We start from the raw sequence: 11,396 nt of genomic DNA, 5'->3' as shown, positions 1-11,396 counted from the left end.
ATATATATATATATATTTCTTTCCAGGAGCACAAAAACCTCCCTATGGGTAAAAAGGATAGGGAAGAAGAAAGACACAAAGTCAAGGCCAGCTCCAGGAGAGCGGGGTGCTGGAGGGGGACTGTTTTGTTCGCTGCTCTGTTGAGAACAGTGCCTGGTGTACAACAGGGTCTCGATACACACTCACTGAATGACTGACTGAATGAATGAAACTTTGACTTTTCAGAAGATTTAACGATAGGATTGGGCTTCCCAGGTGGCGCTAGTAGTAAAGAATTCGTCTGCCAACACAGGAGATGCAAGAGATTCGGGTTCGATTCCTGGGTAGGGAAGATCCTCTGGAGTAGGAAACAGCACCCCACGCCAGAATTCTTCGCAGGAGAATTTCATGGGCAGAAGAGCCTGGTGGATTACAGTCCATGGGGCCACTAAGAGTCAGACATGACTGAGCACACACACACACACACAACAATAGGATCAAGTCCATCAGGAGAAAAAAAATCAGATGATCTGAATTTGGAGAAAAACCTCAAAATAAGAATTAAATAAATACAATCTCATGATTTCTTAGATGTCTCATATTAGAAATGTACCTAAGAGAAGCCTGCAAAGTCCACAACAAAGCCTCTCTGACATTCACTGGTGCGTGCTCAGTATTTAATCAGGCTATGCTCCAGCAGCTCATTTTGCTTAGCACTTCCGGCTCCCTGGGCATGAGGCAGGGGTGAAGCCTTGACCTTGGCCAGGCCCCCTGCAGGAGTGGCAACAGGCCCAGAGGCACTTTCATACACCATAGGGATGGAAAGAACCCAAGAAATCATTTTGCCAACAGCTCTGCTGTCAGGAAGCAATGCGTATGAACAATTCCAAACTGTAGAGTTCAGCTATTTTTCTAAGTCCTCCTCGTATAGAAATTTGTCTCTAGATGTGAGACTTCAGCTTAGTTAGTCAACCCCCTTGCATATCAGCTCCCTCATCTCTGAAATATTAACATAAAATGTTAACTGCCTTACGTGATTGCTGTGAAGACTGGGGAACACCGGGTGCAGTACATGACACAGTGCCTGGTATACAGGCTGTAAGTGCTGGACGGAGCTGTCATCACTTTACTCTTTTATTTGCAAATAAACAGGTCTGAGCACTGGCCTGGATTCTAAGTCTGATTAGAGTCATGAACGATCTACTATTCCCCAAACTCCTTAATACTGGGAGATCCACTTCAACCACCCCTTCAAAGCTCATGGATACGTAACCTTCCAATTATGCAGTACACATTCAGAGATGCACCTTCTAACTGTATGTGAGGAACTGACCCAGGCCTTCTCAGGATATATGAGTGTTACAATTAAAAATCAGAAATGCCCAAAGTAAACAAAACAGTTCAGTCTAATAGTCTAGTCAAGGCTATGGTTTTGCCAGTAGTCATGTATGGATGTGAGAGTTGGACTATAAAGAAACCTGAGTGCCAAAGAATTGATGCTTTTGAACTGTGGTGTTGGAGAAGACTCTTGAGAGTCCTCTGGACTGCAAGGAGATCCAACCAGTCCATCTTAAAGGAAATCAGCCCTGGGTGTTCTTTGGAAGGACTGATGTTGAAGCTGAAACCCCAATATTTTGGCCACCTGATGTGAAGAGCTGACTCATTTGAAAAGACCCTGATGCTGGGAAAGACTGAGGGCAGGAGGAGAAGGGGACGACAGAGGATGAGATGATTAGATGGCATTACCGACTCAATGGACATGAGTTTGGGTGAACTCCAGGAGTTGGTGATGGACAGGGAGGCCTGGTGTGCTGCAGTTCATGGGGTCGCAAAGAGCTAGACATGACTGAGCGACTGAACTGAACTGAACAGGCTGGAACCTGGCTTGTGTGAGGGCAAAGGGAGCAGGCAGTAAGTGTGATGTGATGGAACGAGTGGCAGACTCAAGTTAAGAAACTAAGGTTCAAGTGCTAGTCTGTCATGTGTGACTGGGTAAGCAAGCTATTCCACCTCTTCCAGCCAGTGTTTCCTCTTCGTAAAACAGGGGCATGGAAGCAACCTAAATGCCCATCAAGAAAGGAATGGAGAAAGATGAGGCACACATGTACAATGGAATATTACTCAGCCATTAAAATGAATCAAACAATGTCATCTGCAGCAACATGGATGGACCTAGAAATCATCACGCTGAGTGCAGTCAGTCAGAGGAGGAGAAAAACTGTATGATACCCTTATATGGGGAATCTAAATCGAAATGATACAAATAATCTTATTTACAAAACAGAAACAGACACAGATTTACAGAACAAACTTATGGTTGACAGAGGGCAAGATTCCAAGGTAGAGATCGAGAATTTGGGATGGACATGTACACACCACTGTACTTGAAATGGAAAATTCCCAAGGACTTACTGTATAGCACATGGAATTCTGCTCAATGTTATGTAGCAGACTGGATGGGAGGGGAGTGTGGGGGAGAATGGACTCACGTATATGTATGGCTGAGTTCCTCTGCTGTTCACCTGAACAATCTCAACACTGTTAACTGGATACACGCCAATACAAAATAAAAAGTTAAAAAAAAAAAAACAAAAAACAGGAGTATGTACCAGATCAACTCTAACGTTCCTTTTGAGCTCTAAGACAATGATTTTAGGGAAGGATAAAATCCAAGAGGACAGATGGCAGGGTCAAAATGGATATAAAGGTAGAAGGTGGGAGATGGGGGTGGGAGAGTGGGTAAGAACTAAAAATGTAAATGTGAAGGGAAAACTATAGGTTAATAAGAGAAAGGACTGGGACTCTCTGGTGGCCCAGTGGCTAAGACTCAGAGCTCCCAATGCAGCGGGCCAGGGCTTGATCCGTGGTCAGGAAGCAGAACCCACACGCTGCAACTAAAGAGCCTGTGTGCTGCAACAAAGGCCTGGCACAGCCAAACAGAATCAATCAATCAGTGTTTTTCAAAAAAGAGAGAGAAAAGGTTAAGTCAAATAGTAAGTCAAGGTTTCCCTGGTGGCTCAGTGGTAAAGAATCCGGTAAAGAATCTGCCTGCCATGGTTCCATGACTTACCAGCCTTGGATTCTCAGGCAAGTGACCTAATCTCACTGTATTTCAGTGTCTTCTGTAAAACAGACATAAAACCAGAACCTGCTGCCTGGGAATATTGTAAAGATCAAGTGAGCCACCACATGGAAAGCCCTTTGAACAGGGCCTGGCAACTGGCAAGTACTAAGTAAGTCAGCTTAGTTATTTTCTGCTACAGAGTGGGGTGTCTACATGACTCACCAGAGTCACCTCATTCACCCTATGAAGAGGATTCAGGGGCAGGGTTTCCTACCCAAGGCTGAAACCTAGGAAAACAAAACCCCACTTCTGTTGCGTTTGTTCCCTGGGCAGAGTCAAGAGGGAAAGCCACCGGCGGTCGGGAGGAGACCTAACAGCACCGGTGTGGCGCGTCTGGAGTCGCCGCTGCCCCTGCAAGGAGCGTCAGATGGTCGCTGGGGGCACCAGGCAGCCCTTAGGGAAACAGCACGCTGAAGGGCTTTCTGCTGGGGAGCCACGCTCACTTTACATTCTCCTTCTACACTGACTTTGAAGGTACTGCTAAGTAGTCCTAACTGAAAGGCTGCTGCTTTCTGGTACATGACAACAGGAACGATAATTTATGTGTTTTGCTTTTCTGGCCCTCTTCTAGGACCAGCAGTTTGCATTTCTTTTTTTTTTTGGCCTCCCAGGATGTGGGATCTTAGTTCCCTGATCAGGGATCAAACCCATGTCCTTTACAATGGAAGCTTTGAGTCTTAACCACTGGACCCACCGGAGAAGTCCCTGCACTTCTGTTATCTAATTCTCCCCAACATGTTTCCATTCACCCCTTATTTCATTATGCATTCTTAAGCTTCCCTCCAAATTCTATGCAAAATGCTGTTACATGTCTACAGCTTCCCAGAATTATGAGACATAGGAAAATAGGGTAACAAATCTCTGTTTACAAGTAAAAGCAGCTTTGTAGTAGAATCAACAACATTAAAGACCTAAAACCACACCCTTCCAATGCTCTCTCTTTACAAGTGCGCTCTAAGGACTCATTTTATTTTAATATGCAAGGCAAAATATTCATTTGGAGTGGCCAAACAACCTGGCTTGTTGAACCTGGCTTGTTGACAAGACACTGATGTTTCTTGAATTTTTAAACTGATACACAGAATGAGCAATCACTGTTCACTGACTATGTTTTCTTAACTCAAGAGTCTGTGGAGATGTAGTTTATAAGATGGGGAGAAAGAAAGTAAATGCCGTGAACCTGGTCCTAAACACTGCGGACTTCCTCCCACGTGCCACAGAGCAGACGAGGAGCTTTGGGAGGCTGGGAGGGGAAGACAGGACGGGGGCCGGTGCATCCGAGGAAGCAGGGCAGGCTGGCCTCACTGACCAGTTTCTCTGGCTTTTTCCCCACGTGCTCTGGACCTCCCTGATAAACAGTTGGAGCTCTGTTGATGACATTTCAAAAATAACCTTCCCAATAAACATTAGAAAGTTAAATCTGGAATTTAAAAGTCTAAATATATGAGTTGATTTAAAAAATAAAAAAAAAGACTTATGAGGTGGGGTTTTTGTTTTACAATGTTCCCTTCCTCTGATTTTGATATAATTCTGGAAACCTCTTAAGGATTTCCCAAGTGTACAAAAATAGCTTTCAAAGGAGACCCAAACCAAGCGATGATTTTTATGACTGATTAGGTCTTGGCTTAAAGAGTAGCACTATGATGATAAAGCTTGGTTTCAACAACTAACTTTTTTTTTTGGAAAACAACATTGAAGAGAAGACATACTGCTTCAACAGTTATTTTGAAGCCTAAGGTTTCAGAACATGGTTATACAAAAAGTTCTATAATCCATTTGTGGTGTTAATGTACATATTCCTTCACACAGGCGAATAAGATAAACAGATAAAATAATAGATGACTACAATAAAATCCCCAAATAATATCCCTCTATTCTTTCTCAAAAAGTAAATATCAAGTCTTACTGCATTACACTATTTTCAAAAAAGCAACTCCTCAAATGGTCTATCGGACCAGGAATTCCTGTGCTACCACTGCATTGTTACTAAAGTGTTTCTTAAATTCAACTTATTGGCAAAGTTGTATACTTATGAGCACTATGTAAGTGAATCATGAAACAGAAAAGATTCAACTGAAAGAGAGGGATACACCTAGACAAAAACCTAGCCCAACAGGCTAAGGACTATTAAGGGGTTGGACTCAGATGCTTTCAATAAAGCGATAGCTACTTATTAAAATATCTATTATGGATAGGGACCATAGGAGGGAAAATGGTAAAGATACACTCAAATCCTTCCTATGAGGAAAAACTCTCATCCCCAACATGTGTGTTTAAGAATCAGGGGGCTTGAATTTGACGACACCAGATGTGTTTCTCTGACAAGTTTCTTCATCCTCGGAGCCTCAGTTTCTCAATCTGCAAAATGGGGTAATAAAACCCATTCACAGAGTTTTACTGAGGATGGAATTAAATGAGACAACACAGCAAAGTGTCTCTCATTAGATGTCAATAAATGTGACCTTCTTTCTCATGACATACTGCCAAGAAAGCTGTATCTAATAAGTAGTGAATATAGTGCTCTACCTGGAAAGGGTCTGTCTTCCTTGCCCCCACGCAGAGGAACTCCCTTATTTTCTGGCATATACTTCTTGGTAATGGGCAAAGACATCAGCCGGATGTGATGGATGAGTGAGCGCCAGGTGTAAGCTCCAGAAAGCACTGGTTCAGGTGCTAATGGGCTGAAAGGTTGAACCACAAAGTAGGCAGTGAGCAAGATTAATCCCAGGGTTATGAAGACCTACAAGGAAAGACAGGAAATGGATTAATAATAGTCCCAGCAAATGAAATACTTTAATGCCAAGGGGAAAAAAAACAAAACAAAAGGCATCTTCTACTATGTCCAATGTGTTTTAAGAACTAATCCATTTTCAAAAAAAAAAAAAAAAGAACTAATCCATTTTCATAAACAAGCCATTGACATTCACTTCTGAAAGGATTTAAAGCTTGACAACTGTGACAACTGCAAGGCTCACCAAGTTTGTATCACATGGATCAAGGGCCATGTTCACCATTTAAAAATACATGCAAATACAGCTATCCATAAGTACACAGCTTTCATCTATAACATTTAACAGAAGAGTCAAGTTTCCTAATCATATATGGTAACAAAGAGTAAAGGCCAATTGACTCATAGAAAAAACCAAGGTTCAGTGGTGGAATCAGTCAGCAGTAATATCTGGGCAGAATGTTGATGGGTCTGTGCTCTGTCTAAGCTATTTCCAAGTTTTTACCTTGTACATAGCTAGAAGGAGTGGATACTGGGGTGGCCCCCTCTGAGGTTCATTCTTCTCCAGCAGCTGTCTGATAAATTTTTCAATTGCCTTCTCTGACATGCCACACTGATGGCCCGTCTGTCTTACCAAATCAACAGTCTCTGAGAGTTTGTCATAAATGCTGAGCTCATTAGCAGCAAGATCCATGTCTTCCAATGCAGAGTCTCTGAGAGACAGAGAGAAAATAAGTGTAAAAAGATGGTTTCTTTAAAGTACTTCCTTCTCAAAGTTACATCCTTTAGAACAGTACTTCTCGGCTACCTGTGGGGAGGGACCAGTTCTGTGTTTTTCCCAATCCACTGCTGACCAATTCTTTTGTAAAACATAATGAATATATCGAGATAATGTCAAGATGTGGTACAAATTTTTAAGTGTTTCTTAATTGTGGGCTAGTAACAAAAATGGTTTACAGACCAGCATTGGTTCCCAAACACTTTGAGGAATACCAGTTCAGAGCACAAAAACAAATCCTTAATGGGACTCTGAAATGCTAGTGCCTGTCCAAAATGATTTTTTTTTAAATAAATATTTGTCTGTGTTGGGTCTTAGTTGTGACACTTGGGATCTATGTCGTGGCATGAGGGATCTGTTAGTTGAGGCATGTGGGATCTAGTTCCCTGACCAGGGATCAAACCTGGGCCCCCTGCATTGGGAGAGAGGAGTCTTACCTACTGGACCACCTGGGAAGTCTCCCAAAAGATTTCTGAAACCAATCACAGGAGATGTGCTACAGGTAATTTACTAAAATAAAAAGAAATAGACTATAGAAAGTGTTATTGATCAATTACTTCCTTCCTTTCACATCAAATGAACCTTTTAGCAACATGAGAGGAGGAACTGATCACTGAAGGCAAGATTTACTGAGGAACCTGCTGATATGCTTCGTTCCTGGCTGAGCAAGGATTTCAGACAACACAAAACCACGGCATGGGAGCGCTTCACACTTGGCAGGCTGCAGTCCTCATGCTTTTCTGCAAATAGAATTTTAGACAACAAAGGGCATTTCGTTTGTATTTTACATGTTTTAAAAACCTAAGATCTATATAACTCATTTTAAAATTCAATTTGTGTTCTCACACTTATTTTAAAGCCAGGCCGTTTCACAATGGCCATACAATAAAAGGCAAAAAGTAAAGGCAATATAGAATTCTCCCTGGATCACTTGTAAAACAAAATAAAGCACTTCTCTTTAAAAAGCACTTGGGCTACGGAACAGTGTTCTTCTTCATTTATAGGAGGAAAAAACTTTCCTGGTGGCTCAGACGGTAAAGCATCTGCCTACAATGCGGGAGGCCTGGGTTTGATTCCTGGGTCGGGAAAATCCCCTGGAGAAGGAAATGGCAACGCACTCCAGTACCCTTGCCTGGAAAATCTCATGGACGGAGGAGCCCGGTAGGCTACAGTCCATGGGGTCACAAAGAGTCAGATTTCACTTTCACTTTTTCATAGGAGGAGAAACAGCCCTTGGGATCCATGCTGTCTTCTGTTGGTTGGGAGTTTTGCTGCTGTTGTTTTCATAACGCACAGGGTCCTCTTATTTCACAGACTTCATCCCTAAGGTGTTTCTAACATGGAAAAGCACTAACATGGAACAACTCTATCCCTTCCGTGAGGAGATGCTGCCCTCTGTAGAGGAGAAGAGTCAGGAAGCTCCACAGAGGCAGCGGTCTGTGCTCCACAGGCCAGCACACACCCCGGTACAGCTCCTCCTCGAACAGTGCCCTAGTCCTCAACTGCCTGCACGGCAGGATCACCTAGAGAGCTTTCAGGAATGCTCATACCTGGGCCCCAACCCAAGGCTGACCAAATCAGAGTCAGACTTCGAACAGTGGGTTAACAAACAGGTAACCTAGATTCTGAGGACTGGAGGGGTCCCCCACACATTTTAGGGGACACAATCTTTCTCCAAACTCTCTGCCGTTGCTCAAAGAGTTTTTTTAAAGACCACAGAGGGCTTCATTTTAAGATTCAGGTAAAAGGGTGGTGAAAGTCTATTGTGTATTTTCGGGAATTCCCTGGTAGTCCAGTGGTTAGGTCTTGGCTCCTTTGCTGCTGGGGGCTGGGGCTCAATCCCTGGTAGGGAAACTAATATTCCATAATCTGTATGGCATGGCCAAAAAAAAAGTAACAGAAAATAAAATGGATATTTTCAACAAATGGTGCTGGAACAACTATATATCCACACGCAAAAGAATGAAGTTGGACACTTCCTTACACTACAGATAAAAATTAATTCAGAATGGATAGAAGACCCAAAACTAGAAAACAAAGGGGGATCTTTTTAACACTGGAGTAGGCAATGGCTTCTTAGACAGGATACCAAAAGCACAAATAGCTAAAGAAAATTAAATTGGACTACATCAAAATTAACAACTTTTGTGCTGCCAATGATACCATCGAGAAAGTAAAATGACAACCTACAGAATGGGGGAGGGTGATGTTATTTGCAAATTATATATCTGATAAGGGACTAAGAGTCAGAGTTCATAAAGAATTCTTAGAACTCAATTATAAAAAGATAAATACCCAACTAAAAATGGGCAAAATATCTAAATAGATATTTCTCCACAGAGGATATACAAATGGCCAAGAAACTCATGAAAAGATGTTTAACCTCATTAGCCATCAGTTCAGTTAAGTTCAGTCGCTCAGTCGTGTCCGACTCTTCACGACCCCATGAATCGAAGCACGCCAGGCCTCCCTGTCCATCACCAACTCCCAGAGTTCACTCAGACTCAGGTCCATCCAGTCAGTGATGCCATCCAGCCCTCTCATCCTCTGTCGTCCCCTTCTCCTCCTGCCCCCAATCCCTCCCAGCATCAGAGTCTTTTCCAATGAGTCAACTCTTGGCATGAGGTGGCCAAAGTACTGGAGTTTCAGCTTTAGCATCATTCCCTCCAAAGAAATCCCAGGGCTGATCTCCTTCAGAATGGACTGGTTGGATCTCCTTGCAGTCCAAGGGACTCTCAAGAGTCTTCTCCAACACCACAGTTCAAAAGCATCAATTCTTCGGCGCTCAGCTTTCTTCACAGTCCAACTGTCACATCCATACATGACCACAGGAAAAACCACAGTCTTGACTAGATGGACCTTTGTTGGCAAAGTAATGTCTCTGCTTTTCAGTATGCTATCTAGGTTGGTCATAACTTTCCTTCCAAGGAGTAAGCGTCCTTTAATTTCATGGCTGCAGTCACCATCTGTAGTGATTTTGGAGCCCAGAAAAATAAAGTCTGACACTGTTTCCCCATCCATTTCCCATGAAGTGATGGGACCGGATGCCATGATCTTTGTTTTCTGAATGTTGAGCTTTAAGCCAACTTTTTCACTCTCCACTTTCACTTTCATCAAGAGGCTTTTGAGTTCCTCTTCACTTTCTGCCATAAGGGTGATGTCATCTGCGTATCTGAGGTTATTGACATTTCTCCCAGCAATCTTGATTCCAGCTTGTGTTTCTTCCAGTCCAGTGTTTCTCATGATGTACTCTTATAAGTTAAACAAGCAGTGTGATAATATACAGCCTTGATGTACTCCTTTTCCTATTTGGAACCAGTCTGTTGTTCCATGTCCAGTTCTAACTGTTGCTTCCTGACCTGCATACAGGTTTCTCAAGAGGCAGGTCAGGTGGTCTGGTATTCAAGGAAGTGTAAATCAAAACCCCAGTGAAATGCACCTCTCACCCACTGGGATGGCTATAATCAAAAAGTCAGAGAATAACAAGTGCTGGCAGTGGGACTCTTGTACACTGCGAGTGGGAACGTAAAATGACGCAGCAGCTTTGGAAAAGTCTGGCAGTTCCTCAAAAACTCAAATACAGAGCTACCACAGGAGCCAGCAACTCCACTTGTAAGTATGTACCCATGATAATTTAAAACAAATATCCACACGAAAACTTGTTTAAGTCACAGTATTCATAAGAGCTCAAAATGAAAGCCATCCAAATATCCAAGAAAGGATAACAAAATGGATTTCAATAATATTCATACATCAATAATATCCACAAAATGCAATATTACTGGACAATAAAAAGGAATAAAACATTGACACATACTACAACATGACTGGAGAAGGCAATGGCACGCCACTCCAGTACTCTTGCCTGGAAAATCCCATGGTCGGAGGAGCCTGGTAGGCTACAGTCCATGGGTCACGAAGAGTCGGACACCACAGAGTGACTTCACTTTCACTTTTCACTTTCATGCACTGGAGATGGAAATAGCAACCCACTCCAGTATTTTTGCCTGGAGAATCCCAGGGACAGAGGAACCTGGTGGGCTGCCATCTATGGGGTCACACAGGGTCGGACACAACTGAAGCAACTTAGCAGCAGCAGCAGCAGCAGCAGCAGCTACAACATGGATGAACCTTGAAAACATTATGCCAAGTGAAAGAAGATAATTACATGACTGAATTTATATGAAAAGTCAAGGACGGGCAAAATAGAGACAGAAAATATTAGGGGTTGCCTAGGGGAGGGGGTGGGGAGGAATGGGGAGTGACTGTTAATAGATACAAAGCTATTTCCCAGAGTGACAAAAATGTTCAAAACAAATTGTGATTGTTGCACAACTCTGTGAATAAAAAAATCCCATTGAAGTGTACATCTTAAATAGGTGAGTTTCATGGCATACATAAATTATATCTCAGTAAAGATATTTTAAACGTGTATTTATAGAATTTGAACTTATCACTGTTGTAGCATTTACTATACTCACTGCTATGATTTGGCTAAGTCACTTGGCCTATTTCCTCATCCAAAAAGCATGAGGATTGAACCAGAATGTTTTTAAAGTTTCCGCTGCACTCAATATGCCAGCAAATTTGGAAAACTCAGCAGTGGCCACAGGACTGGAAAAGGTCAGTTTTCATTCCAATCCCAAAGAAAGGCAATGCCAAAGAATGCTCAAACGACCGCACAATTGCACCCATCTCACACACTAGTAAAGTAATGCTCAAAATTCTCCAAGCCAGGCTTCAGCAATATGTGAACCGTGAACTTCCTGATGTTCAAGCTGGTTTTA

At 42.6% G+C, this 11,396-nt stretch overlaps 1 protein-coding gene across 4 annotated transcripts in view; it reads right to left on the bottom strand.

Moving 5' to 3' along the window:
* The window catches only part of LOC104994953 (chromosome unknown open reading frame, human C6orf89), a 41,361-nt gene that overhangs the window by 22,702 nt on the left and 7,263 nt on the right, over nucleotides 1-11,396 (bottom strand). Inside the window, exons 2-4 of one of the 4 annotated variants that reach the window (XM_010848672.1) lie at nucleotides 7,047-7,349; nucleotides 6,337-6,544; nucleotides 5,630-5,843 (exon numbers count right to left, since the gene is read on the bottom strand). In XM_010848672.1, the coding sequence (XP_010846974.1) occupies nucleotides 5,630-5,843; nucleotides 6,337-6,525 (403 nt within the window). In that variant the 5' untranslated portion in view covers nucleotides 6,526-6,544; nucleotides 7,047-7,349. The remainder of the gene's footprint in view (nucleotides 1-5,629; nucleotides 5,844-6,336; nucleotides 6,545-7,046; nucleotides 7,350-11,396) is intronic. The other 3 variants (XM_010848673.1, XM_010848671.1, XM_010848674.1) reach the window with 3 other exon arrangements.

The sequence above is a fragment of the Bison bison genome, unplaced genomic scaffold (assembly GCF_000754665.1).
Source record: "Bison bison bison isolate TAMUID 2011002044 unplaced genomic scaffold, Bison_UMD1.0 scf7180017864270, whole genome shotgun sequence".
NCBI lineage: Eukaryota > Metazoa > Chordata > Mammalia > Artiodactyla > Bovidae > Bison > Bison bison.
This window is presented reverse-complemented; position numbering and strand designations above follow the sequence as displayed.